The 21106-nt window shown below is 38.1% G+C and overlaps 1 protein-coding gene across 1 annotated transcript in view; it reads left to right on the top strand.

The window, feature by feature from the left end:
• Positions 1–841: 841 nt before the first annotated feature.
• The window catches only part of LGSN (lengsin, lens protein with glutamine synthetase domain), a 28823-nt gene continuing 8558 nt past the window's right edge, over positions 842–21106 (top strand). Inside the window, exons 1-3 of the mRNA XM_019806667.1 lie at positions 842–871; positions 14324–14453; positions 15380–15577. Of these exons, the coding sequence (XP_019662226.1) occupies positions 842–871; positions 14324–14453; positions 15380–15577 (358 nt within the window). The remainder of the gene's footprint in view (positions 872–14323; positions 14454–15379; positions 15578–21106) is intronic.

Raw genomic sequence — 21106 nt, 5'->3', positions numbered from 1 at the left:
ACACTCATACATGGAAAATACTTAGAGAGGATTTGATTTGATTTAGAACAACCCTCTACCCTCCGCCACCAACTTGAAGTGACAACTGAAGGCAGCAGAAGCATAATTTCAAACTCTCTTTGAGAAAGCATTTCCTGTTCCCTCCAGCTGAGTTGGGGTTGTTCCTGGGACCACAGGGGCAACCTGTAGGTCATTCTATGTTCCTTGTGGCCAGCTGAGAAGGGCTGGGGTTTGTCGGAGACTGACATTTGTAGAATTAGAAAGGCTAAAGAGAGATGGTTATGGTTATATAATGAAGGACCAGAATTAATTTAGAGGCTAGAAGGGACCCTAGAAAAGAAAGGAAAAGAAAAATGGGAGTTACAAATGAGTGGGTCTTTGCCATTGGTACAAATCTGGGTCACTTACAGCTGTATTTTTCCATTTTTGTTTTGTCTGTGGACTGTGATTGCATAGTTGTCCAATAAATGTGTCATCATCCGAGTCTAACAATAGATTTCATTCTAGAATACAATTGTTATATAACAAAATTCAGTATGTTGGAGAAAAAGTCAATCAACACAGTTTTAAGCATTGTAATGTCCTTTGTGTGTAGGGATTCAGGCATAAATGAGCATTTGTCATCTGACTTTTCTAGTGCGTTTCCAGCATACTTTGCCTTGGGCGTGACACATCCGAGTCTGGTGTTTATCTTGTATTACCTGCCAGACCCCTCTGGAAAGAGCCTCCATGGAATTCATCAGCTGCAGTGTTTGTTTCAGGTATACATATAAATACGTGTTGAATGCATTTGTTGGGGATATTGTGGTTTCCAGAGTCGACTTAAATAAAAAAGTGTGAGATGAATGATGAAGGGGACCTTCTGCAGGAGGTATGAAGTTAATAGTTAAAATGTTATTTACCAAAATACTGACAGCAAAGCTTTTTATTACTCTATGTCAACTGTTTGAGTGCCAGGATGAATAAGGGCAGCAGGATTATACTTGTTTTATGTCTGCTTTGGAGAAGATTGTCAAGAAACTCTCTCCTCTACTATGCATTGAGTTTATAAATATAATAAAAGCAAAATTTAGAATTTGCATTAGAAAAGCTCACTTAGTTTGAAAGATCATTGAAAATAACTCATTAGGCACTGGGTTTCAGAAGCATAAGGAGCTATAAAATTCTTTTATTCCTATTTTGGTTGTTATTAAGAGCACGATCTTTGTTTTTCTCAAAGCTTTTGTCTCATTGTAATAAATATGGTTTGAGGTTAAGTGGCTAAAGGTGAGAACCCATTTTCAAATTATAATTGAAATGCATGGCATTTTAAATAGTGATAGCCTCTCGTCTGCTCTTGAATATATTAAAATACTCAGTTGTCAACATGTAGCATTTTTTCCTAGTTTTTAATGTGTATGTACTTTCTAATCCGTAGCATTTTTTTTTTTAGCTTTACAAATTTTTTTTTAAAAAGATTTTATTTATTTATTCAACAGAGATAGAGACAGCCAGCGAGAGAGGGAACACAAGCAGGGGGAGTGGGAGAGGAAGAAGCAGGCTCATAGCAGAGGAGCCTGATGTGGCTCGATCCCACAACGCTGGGATCACGCCCTGAGCCGAAGGCAGACGCCTAACCGCTGTGCCACCCAGGAGCCCCACTACTCTTGTATTTCTGACAGGCCATTCTGCAAGACTGAAATGTAGACTGGGAGGCACGCTGTGGTTGAGTCTGGGAGGATGTGGGTTTTCTTTAGATGAAGTTAAGAAAATAAAATACAAGAAGCAAAACTACTATGTGCAAAGCATAGTTGTAGACCAATGCCCTGTGTTTGAAATAGTGGCAGAGAGAGAATAGACCCGATCCCCACTCCTTCATCTAGTGGAGAAGACATCTAGAAGAATGGGGTCACTGCTACGTATAATGAGTATTGGCAGTGCACTTTGGGATGGAGACAACAAATGTACTTTCCACAAGGAAATTGGGTAACAGTATGTGAAGAAGGGACTCTCTGGGGAGTAGCTGTGACTTGTCAAGCAGTGTCCTGTCATTGGACATGTTTGTTTAATAGAAAGAATTTATCTGAAAGTAAATTTGTAGCTGCAAATGATGGCTTAGAGAACGTAATTAGTATGCACATTATTACCGTTTTGAGATAGTCATGTCTAACTAACTATTCAACTCCTTCTTGGTCTAGGTTTTACTACTCGTGAGCCTATGGCAAAACTGTGTTTCCCATCCCCACTTCCTGCAGTGTTAGCCAAGGATTCCAGGTGACCCAGCTTTTGTGAAAATCCTGAAGAGTCACAGTCTCCCAAGACTAGTCTAGGCCAATGTTGATTGGAGAGGAGAAAAACTAGCAGTATGATTTCAAACTACACAATTTTCCCAGCAAGAGACAAACCCTGTCTCTTGGGGAAAAATTCCTTGATAACTGGGATAGAACATTATATTTAATAGATATAATAAAAGTGAGCCTTGGTGTCCACTTGACCCAACTCTCCATTGAATAGCCCCTGTGTTGCCCTGTGAAGGGTCGTATTCTCAGGAAGAGAAAGAATATGGGAAGCGGGAAGGAGAGGGTGTGTGACATTCCATTTCAAGTTAACTAACATCTGGAAGAGGACAATGATTTTGTTCCACGCCAGATCTCTGGTAACGTGAGCAGCTGCAGCATGAAGTTAGCTGCAAAAAACTACAGCAGCCGAACAAAGCCTCGGTGAATCAAAAGGGCAGATTGTATGTGTGAAGAAAATCTCCCAGGATGATTTCTTCCCCAACCTGAACAAATTCCTCGGTAGACTCTTCAGTGAAAATGAACAGTTGCTAATCTTAGATTTGGTATTTCCCTAAGGAATATTTTACTGAGATTCTCTGTTGAAAACAATGTCAGAGAGTCCTGTATTCAGCCAAATTCTTAGCAGTTGTGCACAGAAAATAGATCAAAAACACATTCGTATTCCCGAAAGTAGACCCTATGGGTGTATGAAGTTGCAAATTAGGGAAATGGCAGCGCATCATAATAATTAAAATCTATGTATCAAAAGCCTTGTGTGTGGTACTGAGCTGGGTGATACGCCAAGCGAGTTGGGGAAGATCTGTTCTCTGCCCTGTAGGTGATGCTTATGCCTCAATATCTGTGAGGCAGACACAAAGGAAAACACCTGCTCTGGTAGACAGCGGGGTGATGCTTCCGTATTGTAGAAAGAATGGATCCCATCTGGGTGAGACCAGAGGTTTCATCCTGCTTGGTAGCCCGTATCATCTGCGTGCGTGTGTGTGTGTGTGTGTGTGTGTGTGTGTGTGTGTGTTGGGGCATTAAGTGCAGCTCTGTGGGAGGCTATGACTGACTTTCTAGAAGGGGGACTCAAGGCTAGAGATTTCCCTACCCCAACTTACCCTAATTGTCCCTGCTTTATGCTTGTCTGTGGAACTCTATAAAGACTTCCTAATTCTATTTTTATATTTTAAATGTGTTTGGTCTTTTAAAATTCAGTTTTATTTTTAGATTCAAGGTTTTTAGTTCATTTGATATTTGTTTTTATTTACCTCGAATCTATCTCCCTTTAAGTGTCTCTCTCGATGTTAAAAATTAGGTCTGTGTTTCACACACAGTGGTTAAGAGTATACTCCTCGAAACCAGAACGCCTGTGTTTTAATCTTCGCTCTACTTCTCACGAGCTGGGTGAGATGGGACATATTATGGGGTTCTCTGAGCTTCATTTGGACATTAATAGTACTGACTGGAAAAGATTTTGTGGAGAGATTAAATGAGTTAATACGTGTTCAGTGCTTAGAATAGCACTTAGAACATAGTGAATAACAGGAGTTATGCATCATATATACTTTATTACGTTGTAGTTGTAGATGACCAGTAATCTCTCCCCTTGTTTTCATTTTTACAGCCTTGAAGAGTTTTGCACTTTTCCTTTTACAGAGTAGAATTTTATTTGCCTCTCTGTGTGATCATAACAGTTCCATGTGGTATACATTTATATAAATAAACACATATCGATCCACTTCTAGCCCATTAATGTTTTCTTAGGAACAGTGACTGGAACTATATTTAGTATTCTAGCCATAAGCACCTCGTATTTTTTTAAAAGATGGAACACCTTCTGCTGTCACATTTAAAATATTCTTTTTGATGAGGCCCAGTATTTTTATCTGCAGCAGCCAATTAGTTGATATCTTCGTTGACAGTTCTATAATGTTCCTGGATCTTATTTCACACCGTATTATAGAACTCATTGCCATAAATATATATTGTATACTCTATGTATATTTAAATTTTTCTACGAATCTTCTCTCACCTTTGAAGCATATTTGTTGCTTTTCTGCCCATCACAAAGCCTTCAGAATTACTTTGATCCTATTTACACAGATATTTTTGAGACAAAATCTTCCTTTCTCTGGAAAATATGGAGATTTCTTTTTCAGTAAAAAAGAAAGCCAGTGCCAGCACCAAGTTCAGGAAACTGGCCAAATTCTTGATCCTTTATTATTTTAACTTCGTTTGTTATTTAGCTTCATATTGTGAAAATAGCATGGTGTTGGGCGTTTATAAAATCATCTTTTCCCTCTCTGAAACTATTGGCTATGCACATTTTTCTCATATAGAATGCACTGCTGCAGATTTTGCGTTGCTTTACCCCCAGAGGCGAGATTTGCTCTAGGCTTGTTGCTGCTGTTGCGCATTTTGCCGTCTTGTTGGGAATGGAAGTGAGAGCCAGAGCTCTTCGCATCATCTACATTGTGACATTTCTTTCACATAGAAGCTCTTTACAATGATGGTTTCTCTATAATTCTTGGGTGGAGGTGGGTATATAGGTGGAACAGGGTTCCATCTAATCTACTCACTTGGATCTAGGTTATTTTATTGCAAAAGTGGTGAGCATCTGTGGTGGAAGAAATGGAAAATCTCTGGGTTGTTCCTGGCATTTGACTATCAAACCCTTCCATCCCTTCCACAAACGTGCTTGGGGATGAGAAAGCTGACACGTATTCAATTAGCCCATCCCATTTATAGCCACAGTATTACGTAAAATTCTGATCCTCTGTGACTTCCAAGAAATGTATCTGTGTTTACGTTCTGTGCTTAGGTTTACCTTAGAAGATAGGGTTGCTACTGAACTCTATGTTAAATTGTGAAGTTAAAAAAACAAACAAACTTGAATTTCCTGCTGCCTTTTATATAAAACTGCTCAATATTTAGTTTTTAAGCAACATTTTTAATTTTCAATGTTTTGTTGCCTATAAAGTTTGTAAGTAGGATGACAAAATGAAAGAGGAGTTTTCAACTACACATTTGGATTCTGCTACTTTCCAGGTGTGAAGTCAGAGGAGTTACTGCAACTTTCAGAGTCTCAGCTGCTTCCTCAGGAAGATGGTTCGAGTAGCACTTTCCTCATTCATATAATATACCTATACCACTTTTTATCATGTATTATATTTATGTTCCATGGAACAACAAGTAGCTCATCTTTATTTCTCACAGAGCATCTGGACTCTTTGAGATATTCACTAAATACTTGTTCAGTAAATGAATGGATTTCATACAGAGGGTGGCCCTAGCAGGTCGCCTGTCAACAAGGGGTATGAAGGTACTATATCTGTTCTCTTCAGTTTCTCTTTTTGATATATTTCAAAACGTTTCTAATCCCAATCAATATTGACATGTTAAATCATTACTAGAAGCAATTACTAAAGAACTTACATTAGAAAATGAGCCATTGTGAGAGTTATTTGGAGTAGTAGAAACAACTCTTTCTGAAATATTTGCTTGTCAAAAATCTAAAGGTTAGAGGGAAACAGAGGACTCATTGTTTTTTGGTTTTTTTAAAATAATTTTTATTTTATTATATTAGTCACCATACAGTACATCCCCAGAGGACTCATTGTTTTTTAAGTTTTCCATTTTACTTTAGGAGCTTCTGACCTTTGAATTTTTATGATGAAAAATTTTTGTAATAAAGAACAAATTATAACCAAAATCTCTGGAGATGCCATGTATTCAGATGGAAACTCCTAAAATGCAATACAGTTTAAGGATTAAAATTCTCTACAAATATACAGATGAAGGTCTAGTATTGGGGATAAGTAGATCTGTGGGTAATGTCTCCTGAAGAGTGTCTCATTTTTTTTTTTTTTAAGATTTTATTTATTTATTCGACAGAGATAGAGACAGCTAGCGAGAGAGGGAACACAAGCAGGGGGAGTGGGAGAGGAAGAAGCAGGCTCATAGTGGAAGAGCCTGACGTGGGGCTCGATCCCATAACTCCGGGATCACGCCCTGAGCCAAAGGCAGACGCTTAACCGCTGTGCCACCCAGGCGCCCCAAGAGTGTCTCATTTTTGTTAAGTTGGGAAATGATGGTCATTTGGGTCCTTGTTCTTAGTGATTTCAGGGACTCTAATTTAGTGTAAGACTAAAGTGACTTTGCAGAAATAGATTGGTTGAAGGAGTGAACCACTTACTATACCATAAAGAAGTTCTAAGTTTTCAAATAAGTTCCCAAATCATGCTTATTTATCTAGTTGGTGAACTAGAGAACTAAAATGGAGAATACTTTGGACTGGTCTTGAGTAAGACAGGGAACAGATCAGTATTGAAGAAAACATATTTAATTATCAAGACAATAGAAAGCAAATATTTTGTAGTTTGGGTTCTTTTAAATTTTATTTTATATTATTCCTTAATAATTAGAAAATTCTTTTGAAATATCACATGTTTTAGTGATGCTATCAGGAAGCATAGGAGATAAGATTTTGTTTATGTCTTTTTTTTTTTTTTTTAAGATTTTATTTATTTGACAGAGACAGCCAGCTAGAGAGGGAACACAAGCAGGGGGAGTGGGAGAGGAAGAAGCAGGCTCCCAGTGGAGGAGCCTGATGTGGGGCTCGATCCCAGAACTCTGGGATCACGCCCTGAGCCGAAGGCAGACGCTTAAGGACTGAGCCACCCAAGCGCCCCAGAGTTTGCTTATGTCTTCATAACCTTGAAGACAGGGTGTGGCTTTGAGGATAAATACAGTGAAAAAGTCTATTTTATTTTATTTTATTTTTTTTATGTTATGTTATGTTATGTTATGTTATGTTATGTTATGTTATGTTATGTTATGTTATGTTGTTATGTTATGTTATATGTTAGTCACCATACAGTATATCCTTAGTTTTTGATGTAGTGTTCCACGATTCATTGTTTGTTTATAACACCCAGTGCTCCATGCAATACGTGCCCTCCTTAATATCCAGTGAAAAAATCTTGAAAGAAAGGTGGAATTAATGGGGTAAAGGGACAGTGTCATTGTGGAGCGGCTTGTCACCAGCAGAGTTTTTTTTCTCTTAGCTCTTCTTAAGAAAACTGAGGAAGCCCATGTAATATTTTATCTGGGAAAAGTATTTTGATTACATCAGCCTACTGAATTATCATCAGGTCCTATTGGACATTCAAAGATATTTCCTTTTGAATCACTTACGAAGGAGAGATCTGAGTCAAAATTTCCTTCTGGCCTTATATTTCAACATGGTACCCATTGGTTGCCATTCATTTATTAGAAAATATTTACTCAGTTCCTACTTTATTCTAGTCAATATATTCAGCTCAATGATACAGCTAAAATGCTACCTTCTAGGGATCTCCAGTCCCTTGATTAGGTTCCCCTTGTCAGTCTTTTCTGATTTTGTTTCCTATTCCATCTATCTTGGATTCTATATGTCATTATTTTAGCCTTTCTTGCAAATATCCTCAACTTATTTTTGTCAATGTCTTCCTAAGCCTGTAACCTCACAAAACCTCAATCCTGTGTTTTTCACTTTTCTGAAAGAGCTTTGCTGGAGGAAAAATAGTTTACCTGTGCAGATTGATGCCACTATGACTTAAAAAGCTCGTCTCTGTGGGGCACTGAACATTTTTGTTCCTTGAGTCGGTTTTTTCACATTCTCTGCTCTGATGATGGCAAACCATTTCCATTCTCTTTAAATCTTTAGTCTCTCATATTTATACTGTCTGAGCATCTCCCACCTAGCAGAGAAAATTGGAAGTTACATTACTGGCTACCTTTCGTATCCAGAAGAGATAAGAAAGATCAAACGTTTAAAATCAGTTTCACTTTCAGATTCTGCTACTTACTGGATACACTTAATTGTCCTGAGGCTCAGTTCTGTCATCTGAAAAGCACTTATTAAATGTTGACAATTCCCTCCATCCACTCCTCCTCCTAATTTTCCTTTCCTCCTTAATTTTTCTCTTCTCTCCTCCTTCTAACATTCTATCTTCTTTTCTTCTTCTTACGGAGGAGGGTATATTACAGTTAATCCCTTCATTTCAGCTCTAGTTTCCATCTTTTCTGCCCTTTCAGGAACCTCGCTTTATCCTTTTCCTTCTCTCTTCAGCTTCTTTATTAACTCCTTTCACTAAGCATTGAAATATGTGTTAAATCTGTTCTTCCTAAAAGCAGCATAAACTTTTCTTAGACAGAGCCCTGTGCACTTCTCCAGTGGTCATTGTGTCTGTCTCCTTCTCTTCTTACTTTTGAGTTGTATTTCCTGACTGTCTCCATTTGATTGTAGAGTACATTACTGGCACGTTTATCATATGTAGACCCTGGACTAAGCACCTCTCATTCCTCTTCCACTCACTGCAGTCTGGCTTCTGCTCACATTCTGCCCCTGAACCTGCCGTTACCAATGCCTCTAGTGACCTGGGTCACAAATACAATGGACTAGTCTTAATAGCAGCTTTGTTTATAGTTTCAGTAGTAGGCCTATTAGGGCTCCCTTCTTTTAATACAGCTTTTATCTCTTGCTATCAATGACATGCCTACAACTTTATATATTTTGTATTACAGTCCCAGAACAAATTGCCAGAAGTAGAATTAGTAGTTAGCAGGTATGGATATTTTTAGATTAGTCAATGTAAGTTTGCGATGTATTCTTTCTAGTATCTTTTCTGTAAATATTTTGAATACGTTTTCCTCCCTTTTTGTTTGAAGAGCACACTTTAAGGAAACTGAAAGCACATTCATATTCTTTTATGTTTGTTAATCATTGATCCTTTTCCCCCATTATTTCTAACAAAGGTTAAACTTGATGAGATTTTTTTGGCTTTTTCTTTCTTTCTTTCTTTCTTTCTTTCTTTCTTTCTTTCTTTCTTTCTCTTTCTTTCTTTATTTCTCTTTCTTTCTCTTTCTTTCTTTCTTTCTTTCTTTCTTTCTTTCTTTCTTTCTTTCTTTCTTTCTTTCTGTCATGCACCCCTACCATTAATAAAACAGAGTGTTTGGTAAATGCATTAATGATTATACCTCAGACTATAGCCAGTATACAGGGGTTAAAACAAAGGTTTTTAAAGTATTGATATTAAAAAGGTAGCTGTTAGAGAAGATTAAAAGCAAATGAATAAAATCAGTGATATTTAGAATCTAAATAACACCAGTCAGTACATTGAAGGGAAAGTTATTAGGTCAAATTAGGGTCTAAATTTAATGGTTGGCAGGATCCCTGTAGGTGAAGCCTCTTTTAGTGAATTTGATCAAGCCACTGAGTTGGAATGCAAAATGACAAACTTATATTAAACCATAAAACAACTTTCAAAAGAAACAAAGTGATGAGAAAAACACGAATAATGAAAATTCTTGTGATATGAAACATTCTTTAAGGCCAGTCCCACGCATGAGACCGAGGAGTCATCTAATGGAATGATAGCAGAAACATTTCTGAAGCAGGAAAAGCTTCTCTGTTGGAAATGTCAAATCAAGTCAGGATCAACCTGTTGTGGTAGAATTTTGAGATTGTCTAAATTAAGCATGAATTAGATTTGCATATTTGTGTCATGTGATCAAAATGAGATTGCGTATCTGTGCTTATGCTTGTGATTCTTCCAAACTGGTTTACTTCACCTCTATCTTCAGCTTAAGGTTCCCTTCTTCTTTCTAACCTTGGCCTAGTTTCCCTGGCTTTCTAAAGCCTTTATAAGATACTCTGCCTTTTTAATAATAGCAGTAGTACGGAGTCTAAGCATGAGTGTATCTTCGGTCACAGTACCCTCTCTGAGAACCCTCAGACTCCTGCATATACCCTAACCTCTCTGATAAGTTCTCCTAGTTTATTGCTCAGAATCTAGAGCTGTTCAGATAAGGGATTAGTGCCTGACTCAGTAAGAGGCATCTTACTGAGTCAGGCGCCCAGGTGATAACCTAGAATGAGGTATCTTCCCAACAGAGAGCCCCAGTAATGCATGGTGCCCAGGTAATAATAATCAAGATTAACATCTGTTTAGTACTTACTATACATCAGGCACTGCTTGTCCAACATAATGGTGCAACCAGGAGATTTGTAAATTGGAACTATTATATTGAATGTGTGAAAAGTTCTGAACTAGTTGGTAAGCAGGTGCCGACAAGAGTCCCTTAAAACTCCTTCCAACCTTCTTAACTTCTGTAGCTATCCTACTAATCCTCTTGGGCATTTGGACCTTTCCATGATCCATCAACTAAACAGTTAACATCTGGCACTGCGGGGGGCTCTCTAGAAGCCTGCCCTAGCTTCCCAACACCCCAGCAATGATGCAGAAACCTTCTGACAGTATTCAGTAAGGATGCATTAAGTACTTGGAATCGGGAGCCAATTGCCTGGGTTCAAATCTTAGCTTCACCAATGATGAGAAATGTGATTTTGAGCTAGTTAATTAGTCTTTCTTTGATTCAGTTGTCCTCATCTAAAATGAGGATGGTACTATATCTATCTCAAGGGGTTGTTTTTGAGACTAAATGAATTAATACATGCAAAGCATTTACAAGATAGGTGACATATAGTAGATACAATAAACGTGCTTTTTATTTTTATCAGCTCTCATGAGAGTTAAATGTTTTGAACATCATCTCTCAGTACCACCCTAGATACCAGTGCTAGGGAAAAGATTCATAGCCACTGCTGCTGTCATTGTGTTCGGGGCCCTGGAGAACTGCTGCCTATTTTGAGCTGCATTCCAGTCTCTTTGAGACCTGGCTATGTGAAAGTTGAGAAACTGTCTTTTCTTCTTTATTCCCTACCTTATGTTTTAAATTAATTGCCAACATTAAAAAATCATAGAATTTCGCATAAAAATCCAGGCTTCTGGCATTCATTGGAAATTTGGAAAACTGGCAATACTGGGGCCATGTTTTGTCATGGCAGTGATTGGCAGGAGCCAAGGGGGGCTTCTTCCTGGAAAGGGGTCTCAGCTCTGGTGGTTACTCTCCAGACCACTGCAACTTTTTGTTATCTGTCTGGTATTTGAGTTTGCTACCCCTGAACTAGGGTGACCTGCGTCCCTGTCTTTACAAGATGGAAGGCTTCAACTTCTATAACCACACTTTATTGCCTGTACTAAATTATAAGACTGTTTACGAAAGATACCATGTTTTATTTACTTTATCTCTGAGTTTGCCTTACCGTAGTAGGTTGCCTATAGACCTCACTGTCTGGACTGATAAGTTTCAGCTGGTAGTGACTTAAGATTGTTTTAAGCTTTATACAGAGAAGAGTTAGAAAAAAAAATATACAAATGAAAAAGAATATATAATTCCTGAAGTTGAGTCAACACGTTTTTACGAGTCATACAGACAATATTACATAATGGAAGTGGAATTTCCTCCAGTTCAGCATTCTGGCTATAGTGATTTGGGAAGCTCCTCAAATAAGTCCCATTCTTCCTTGGCGGTCATATGACCTTGAAAAGATCATTTAACCCCTGCAGACTTATATCTGCTTTGGCAAAATGTAGGTAATAATAAATGTTCCCTTGATGTTGCATTAAATGAAATATAAAATATTGTCTGGTTATGAAAATACTTATAAAATGTGAATATACTTGCTGGGTTTATGTATATTTATAGCAGTGTTTATAGATGAAAATAACAAGGCTCCAGAAGAACTTGCTTCTTAGTGAAAAAGTCAGAATTAGAATCCAAACTTCATGAATCTTGGCTAGTAGGGCTTTTTTACTGAAACATTATCATATTGTAACCAAATATAAGTGAAAGATTTAGGAGAATAAAAACATTCTGTTGGGAGCAGGATTAGTCAGGGATCCAATAAATTAGGTTCAGCTGTTAGAGATGTGTCTATAATTTGATCATCCTTGTATAAAAAAAAAATTCAAAGGATGAACCAAATGTATTCTTCATTTGAAAAAAAATTTTTTTGAGCAACTCTTATCGAGTCAGAGGCATGTATTATGACCTAGTTCTTGGGCCTTTATTGATGAAAATCTCAGGTTAGTAACTAGGTGAATTGTCTTTGTTTTTTCTTCAACTTTCCCTTTTGATCTGGCTTATATGAAATCAGGTGAATGTTATTAAAATGAACTTTCTCTAAACTCAGATCTCTGGCATTTAGGAAGTAGAATGGCATTTTGGAAATTGGAAGACCTGTTAGTAAACTGCATCTCTCAATCACTCTTGTGGCCTTGGGCAAGTTGGTCGGGGTCTCACTTTTCTCATTTGCAAAATGGAGATTCTTTTATCTTGAGGGTTATGCTGAGAAATGTGCCCGACAAAGTGCTCCGTTTTAGAACATTTGTTATTCAATTGCAGGTTAGAATTTAAAGCTGAAAGAAATCTTAAAATCTATCTCATTTGATTCCTTTAATCTGTATATGAGGGGATCCCCAATGGGTAAAACGAACACAAATGTTAGTCTGCTCAATTTCCTTTCATATTTATATACCTGACCAAGTATTTCATTTCTAAACAAGATTTTTTTTTTTTTAAGATTTATTTATTTATTTTAGAGAGAGAGAGAGACAGAGTGTGCACCCGTGCATGCTGGAGGGGGGAGGGGCTGAGGGAGAGAATCTTCAAGCAGACTCCCCGCTGAGCCCCATGCTGGGCTTGGTCTCAGGACTCATAAGACACAAGCAGAAACCAAGAGTCAGAATCTTAGCTGACTGCTCCACCCAGGCACCCCTAAACAAGACTTGTTAATAAAACTAGAGTCATGTATTTATAAAAACACTTATCAAAAATGCAATTACATAATGTGTGTTTCTGGTGATGTAATTTTAGAAATGGTGAATATGTACAATAATGCCAGTGTACCACTGTCAGAATTCTGTCAGAATTGTATTGGAAAAATATTTAAGTAGAATAATAAACTGCTAGAAAAAAATAAACTACTGTGTCTCACAATAAGTATCATGTCATCCAAATGTAAAATTATCTGGAGTAAAAGAGACCACGATTTTCTAAGATGTGAAATTTTAAAATGACAAAAAAGATTTTATCCTATGAAACGTATCTTCTTAAACATAGTAACAATAATAACAATGTGTCATAATTACATATACATACAAGTTAAATTATTTTTTCTTCTTTTAGCTTTGGAGGCCGAATTGGTATTGACAAATGAGTACAGCTGTTCCCTAGCAACCACTCTGGACACATATTTCTAAGTCACTCCAAGATATGGAGCCTTCAGAATCTGCTCTTCAAAAAGACAATAGCTCAAAATATTTTAGACTATAGTTTTGACAATGAGGTTTTGTAAAAACACAAAAATACCAGTGTCAGCTGTTTTTATTCTCATTTGTTTTCAGTGTTAGCTTTTGTGTCCTGAGATGGGGGCGGGGGTGATTCTGCCCACTTTTGGGGCAGAGATGCCTGAGCTCTTCACCCCTCGCCCTTGCTTCACAGCCCAGCTCCTTGCTGGGAATAGTTCTCGACAGGTCTATCAAGAAATTCTGGCAAGGATTAGAACGAGCTAGTAAAAGCTAGGTTATTTTGTTTTAAAGTGTCTTTTAGATTTTCCCAAGCTATAAAACTGAGTATAACACTTGTTTTACACATACAAAATAGGATTTTATGAATGCAACTGCTTTTTTGAAGTAAAGTAAATATTGATGCAATAAGGATTAGGGTAAGAAAAAAGAGAATAGAATCAAATTCTTCAGGTACTCGTGCTTCTGGTCAAAAGTTAGAGATCCTAAAAAAGATGGAAATCATAAAAAGAGGACTTGGAAGCTGAAATGGGTTTGGTAAAATATCTTTAGGAATGGATAATATAAAATATCCCAGAGTAAAAAATAAAGATAGAAATCTTCACTGGTTGGACAAGATCCTAATTTATTTAATGACAATTCTATACCACTTATAAAAGGAATGCAAAATATCCCGACTGTAAGCAGAATATTGGGCTTCTTAATTTTGAATTATTCAAGAGCATGTGGAAGTGACAAAATTTACTTCATTATTAAAGTCTCTTGTAATCATTTTAACACTTAGTTATCCAATTGTCATACGTTCTTGACATCCCAATTTAGCTGTGTGCATGATCTGCTATTTGATTTTTTGTCTATGAATTGCTACAGGATACGAGAGATGAAGGTAATGAGACTGAAGCCACCAGGATGAGTAAATTAAGAAGAACAAGAAAGAAAGTCACAAAACAACATGTTTTCTCAACGGAAGTAGGAGAAATGGATATAACCAACTCAAAAGGTATCTTAGCTACTATGATCCCTGAGGAATATGACGTCAATGACAATCTTTATTTGGTTCTCCTTTTTATTTTTTATTTTTTTTATTTTTTAAAGATTTTATTTATTTATTTGACAGAGATAGAGACAGCCAGCGAGAGAGGGAACACAAGCAGGGGGAGTGGGAGAGGAAGAAGCAGGCTCACAGCAGAGGAGCCTGACGTGGGGCTCGATCCCATAACGCCGGGATCACGCACTGAGCCAAAGGCAGATGCTTAACCGCTGTGCCACCCAGGCGCCCCGGTTCTCCTTTTTATAAAAAAAATTTCTTTTCATCTAAGGAGAGGCAAAAACAAAGAAATAAAATGTATTTCTACACAGGGAACATAAAAGATAACAAATGTAAGGATACAACGTAAATATATAAAATTAACCAATCAAAATACTCAGAATTGAAAGGGAGCAGAACTAGGATGATAGTGAGGGAGAAAAAGAGAGAACACAGCAGAAAGAACATATATGTAAGAAGGGAAGCATATGTCTACTCTGAGACCAAGTGTAAAGATAATCACTAAGGATTTGGGAGACCACAGTAAAGATGTGGAACAAGTTTTCATATCACATGCTGGCATTTCAGGTAGACTCAAGAGATCTGAAACAGTGCTGAAACTAGGAGTTAATCAAACAACAAGAGACTCAATCCAGGAACAGTGGTGTTCCAAGGCAGGGGCAGTAGGAATGGTCAGTGCATGGTAACAGTAAAAAGTAATCAGAGTTTTTGTCCATTTTATTATTGACAACCAGGACAGACCATTCTCATTGCCCTTCATTTGGTATGTCATTTCCTGGGAATAAATTATTTTCTCAAAGATTCCTCTCCATATCATGTTAAAGGACAGTTGAAAACAAAGGCGGTGTGTTTTAACATTTTTTCTGTATTTATTAAAGAAAGGATCAGAAACCAAACGGTGTGCCACAAGTTGGGGGATTTGAGCAAACCAGCTGTGGGACCTGGCTCTGCCGACTCTCATCTTCCACAAGATGACAGGGACTCCGAGGATCAGACGACAGTGATAAAACCATCACCTCTCAAAACAACAGCCCGTGCTCCTTGTCGTGAATTTAACACAAACTCCAACCATACCGGTAAGGGCTCAGAAACAAACTGACATATGATTCTAGCCACTACTCCCAAATTTGTATTTGAATTAAAGATAAAGTGGCATTGATCGAGGAATTCTGGTTTGGGAGTCAGAAGAATTTACACACCTATCATTTATAAAAGACTTTATAGTTTTCTTTAACCACAAGGCTGATCATCTAGGAAATGGAGGGTTTGCAATGGACGAACTTTCTAGTCTTTTCTGAAAGTGACATTTTTAAATTCTAAGTTTCTGGCTTATCAATAATGATATAACTATTTTGGCTTATCAGTGTATTGGTTAAAAATCTCTGGGATCCTAAGTTAAGTGGAAACTAGTTAAAATGAGGTATTTATTCCATAAAGGAATCCATGATGAAAGGGTTGAACAAACAAGGTTTGGAAAGGCAGAAATAGAGCAGGGTTTGGCATTAGAAGGACAGCATCCTCCAGGCTACCCTCACTACCGACACCAATTGCAAGTTAGGGAATCCCCCAAGATAATTTGCTATAAGGACTCGCAGAACTCACTGAAAACTCTCATACTCAAAGTTATGGTTTATTACAGTGAAAGAATACAGATGAAAATCAGCCAAGGGAAGAGACCCTGTGGGGAGAGTGCAGGAAAGTTCTAAGGGTGGAACTTCCATTTGTCTTCTCCCAGTGGAGTCATGGACAGCACCACTCTTTTGCCAACAATATGTGACAATATGATGGAGTATTGATAACCAGGAAAGCTCACCTGAGTCTTGGTGTCCAGAGTTTTTTGGGGGGCTCCACAGTGGGGCTTCATGTGGCTGACCTCAGTCTCCTACTTCTCTGGGAGTCAAGCTGAAACCCTATGACTCAAAGCTCCCATGATAAATGACATTATTAGATTTTTTAGTGTGGCCCAGAAGCCCCAGGTAAACAAAGACCCTTTTGTCAGGCAGGACATTCCAGATTATCTTCCAGGAGCTAAGGGTAAAGAGGTCTCCTTTGGCAAGGTTAAATACTTCATGACACACAGGGTCTAAGGAGGAGCCAGAGCCCGGGAAGTGAACAGGTCAGGATTTCATATGTGTTTGTTTTCTGTTGCCAGCATAATGAATTACCACAAACTTAGTAACTTAAAAGAACACAGTTCATTACTTGTAGTTCTATATGCCAGAAGTCTGGGTTGTTTCAGCTGGTTTCTCTGATTCAGATTTTGCAAGGTTGAAGTCAAGGTGCTGTCCAGCTGGATTCTTATCCAGAGACTCTAGGGAGTGCATTCAGATTGTTGGGAGAATCCAGTTCCTTGGGGTTGTAGGATTGAGGTATCTATTTCCTTGCTGACTGTCTACTAGGGTGGCCCGTAGCTCCTGGAAGCCTCTCTCTGGTCCTGTGTCTCAGGACCAAGACAATCCCTCAAATACTTACATTTGGAACCTCTCAAAATTCTCCTTCTTCCTCACCTTTTTTCTGCCTACAGCTGGAGAAAGTTGGCTGCTTTTAAGAACTCTGGATAATCCAAGACAATATCCCTATTTTAAGGTTTATAGCCTTGCTTGAATTTGCAAAGTCCCTTGAGCACACAGTTAAACATAGTCTACAGGTTTCAGGGTTTAGGATGTGAACATCTTTGCAGGGCAGTTCTGCCTACCACAGCATCTCTCATCACTGCATTTCTCTGTGCGTTGGTTTCGTGAATTTCTCCATGAAATGAAGATGAGCACTGATAGCCTAGCATCAGGCACTATCAGTCCAAATGCCACAGGGGCCAGGTGAATAATGCAAATGAGTGAGATGGGCTGGTGTAAGGAAACAGTCAATGGGGCTGGCTTGTGAGAAGCTAGCGCACACGTTGACAAACTGTGACCCACATGCCAAGTTCAGCCTGCTGGCCATTTTTGGTAAATGAAGTTTATGTATTGTCTCTGACTGCTTTTGTGTTACAACGGCACAGTTGAGAAGTTGCAACAGATACCATATGGCTTACAAAGTGGCAAATATTTACTATCTGGCCCTTTATAGATATAGAAAACATTTGCCAACCCATGGATTAGAGGATCCATGCCCCATTTCAGGCCAGCACAGAGCTTTAGCCAGTGGTTGCTATGGAGAAATAACCACCCAGTGCTGCCAAATTTAGTTTCTTTAAGAGAAGCTTGAACTCAGATATGTAGGTGTAGACTATTTTAAAAGTTTCCAAACACTGGGACAACTCGTAAGAAAACATCTGCAGACCACATTGGCTCTTCCACAGTTTGTGACTCTGGTTGTATATAGTTTTATCCATAAAATGGAGATGAAATTGACCATTTCTTAGTCTTAAATCAAAAGAATCTGAACAACGAACTCGTGTCACGAGCTCTCTGCACCCGCCAACTGTGACTAGGATTATGGGTATCATAATTAACTTCACTTGGTTCATTCGGAAGCTTCCTCCTTTGGCCCCAGGCTAGATTAAGTTTTTTATAGGCCCAAAGCACCAAAAAGTTGATAGCTTCAAACACACCACCAATATAGAATTTAAAGATAAATATGAAAATCTACTCCCCAATAAGTGTTAGAAATTTTAACATGGTGTTTTCTTCTCCGTGATATCACTCTGACTTTTTAAAAAATATATTCTTTTTTCAAAGAAAAGCTCCCCCTCCCCACTTTTTTATTGTTTTTGTTTTTGTTCCTGCTTTTACTTGGTTATTCTGCCACCTGGGCTCACATGATATGGCTTGGAGACTGGGGTCACATTCGCTCTAAGTTGTCTCTCAGAGTAGTCGTGTGGACCAAGGAGGGCAGGCTCTGGGAAATAAGGATGGCAGATCATCCCAAGCATTCCATAAGTTAATGTATTGCAGAGTATACTCTTGAATGCACTTTTCCCTTTTTGAGTTGGTATTTCTGAAAGTTCAAATGCCTATTCAATTTGCCTTTTATAAGTGACCATGGCTTGTTCTCTCTAACTGAAATATGTCCTCATTGTCACTGAACACAGACAACATTTCTCCAAGGCCTTCTAGTTTCTACAGAGCTTTGAGGTTTTATTTTAATTTTTTTTTTGTTAGTGTTTTCTATTTTTTTCCCCCTAAACACTCACAGCAGGAAAACTTCCTCTGTAAAAGCAGATTGATTTACTTTATTAGTCCTCTGAGGGGATGGGAAAGGAGGACCCCTCCCAGGAACCACACTGTAAGAAAAACAAATGGGTCCCCAAACTAGCAATTATCTGCCTGCTATTCATCATATGCATCTGGGAAGGTCTGACCAAAAGGTTTAATTGTAACTAACAAGCATGATTTATTTGAAGAAAAGAAATTCAGACAATGATTCAGTAAGATTAGTTGATTCCTTGAAAATGAAATTAGATTGGATAGAGTTCTCGTATTTGGTGAAGGAATTAAACTTTCAAATGAATAAAATGAGGCTTAAGATACTTACTAAAATATGAGATGTCAATTTCTACTTGCAAATTAGACAAGGTCAAATCACCCAGGGTGTATTAGTTAATTTATTTACTCACACACCCCCTTATTAAAGGAGTAGTCATTGAGCATCTATGATATGCCTGTACTGCTGCAGGGACTGGGGATATAGCAGCAGGTAAAGCTGAGCCCCTAGTCTCCTGGAACTGACACGCGAGTGGGGAAGGACGGAGAGTAAGCACATGATTCTACAGTACGGTGGGTGGTGATGAGGACTCTGAAGAAAATGGAAATGGGATGGCATATTATTATGGGCTGAATTGTGTCTCCCCCAAATTCATAGTTGGTTGGAGTCCTAGCCCCTCATCCCTCACATGGTGGCTGTATTTGGAGAAAGGGTTTTAAAAGAAGTAATTAATGTTAAATGAGGTCTATAGGGTGGGACCCAATCCACTATGACTGGGGGTGTCCTACGAAGAAAAGATTAGAACACACACAAACAGAGGGAAGATCATGTTACAAGCCAAAGAGAGAGGCTCTCAGAAGAGACCACCACTGTTGACACTTTGACCTTAGACTTCTACCCTCTGGAACTGTAAGAAGATAAATCTCTGTTTGAGCCACCTGGTCTGTGGTATTTGTTATGGCAGCCCTGGCAAACTAATACACGTCCTCACTGTCCAGCCGTAGTGCAACTTGGACAATCTTCAAGTGAATCAGGGGTTAGACTTGTCTGAGTTGTGATCAAATCTCATAGAATTAATACTCCAGGTGATTATCTTTACTTACTTTCAGCACTTTTAACCATGATAAAGTATACAGCCTTTGTATTCAATGGTGTATGTATTGTCTATACTTCCCCCATTCAATAATATAAACCCCTATGAGGGCTTCTTCCTAGATACATGTCCAATATAAATAGTATATGGTAACTAAACAACCTATCTTGAGTGGATGCATATTTTTCTCACTTTAAAAAAATGTCTATTTATTGTAGAAACATTAGAAGATACAGATAAAGCAAAGAACTGATAAGATTGTCTGTGATCATATTACTAGCGAGCCAATAAAATGAGCTTGCTCCTTTTGTAGGAGATGCCTACAGATTTTTTTTATGTTGTTAAAATATTTACAGCTTGTATGTAATTCCTTATTATTTTTAGAATGCTGCTTGTCTGAAATTTTCCATATTTTAAAATGCCTATAAATTTTATTTTCTGTAAGGAGAATTGTTCAACTTGGGCAGAACACCCGATACTTCAGGATAGGTTGGGAAAACAGCAACTGCTAATTTAGCATGAAACATTGTAATTGCTACAGCTTAATTGTTTGTGTTAAATGGAAGGTAGTTATAAAGCCTCAGGAGTCTCAGAGTAGCCAAATGTATCAGTGACAGGACATTATCTCTAATATATTTGTATAGGTGGAACCAGTAATTTGTTTTCCTCATGCTTCATGTACTTAAAATCTACTTAATCTGTGTTTTTAAACTGTCAATCTTTATGCTTATTTTTAAAGCCAATTATATCTCAAAAAAAGGATATTCAGGTATCACTTTAAAATTATAGGTGCTCAACATCAGTGATGTGACAGATTGATGGGTAATCAGATTCAGACATGATCATGGTACCATTACCAGGGTTAGAGTAATTGTGCTCACTTTATGTGTTGAAGAAGCACTTATATGGTGCTTAATGTCTGCTTAATCGTCACAACAAGCCTATGAAGTGGATAATATTGTATCAATGAGAAAGCTCAGGCTCAGAGAAGTAAGAGAGAGTCTAGGGCACAGGCAGGCTTCTGGGGGAGGCAGATGGCTTCAGTGTTTGTGTTGAATCTCTACAGTCTGCTACCTCTTCTGAAAGTTTGCATGGTAGCTAACACTTTTGATGTGTACTACGTGCCTGCCCTTTTTATATGCTTTGGATATATTCATTCGTTTTATGGTAATGAGTCACTCACTGGGAGTTAAGAGGTCTGGTTTGCAGCTCCAATTTTGGCAACGAACTGAGAGTGATTTGGACTACCTCAGCGTACCTCCCTGGGACTCAAGCTAGCAGGCTGGTTGGGTTAGGTGATTTATTGCCAAACTCTCTTCTAGCTCTGAAGTTTTAGAATTTGCAGGCTATCTGAAATATATATATATTA

This window comes from Ailuropoda melanoleuca, chromosome 19, assembly GCF_002007445.2.
Source record: "Ailuropoda melanoleuca isolate Jingjing chromosome 19, ASM200744v2, whole genome shotgun sequence".
Classification (NCBI taxonomy): domain Eukaryota; kingdom Metazoa; phylum Chordata; class Mammalia; order Carnivora; family Ursidae; genus Ailuropoda; species Ailuropoda melanoleuca.
This window is presented reverse-complemented; position numbering and strand designations above follow the sequence as displayed.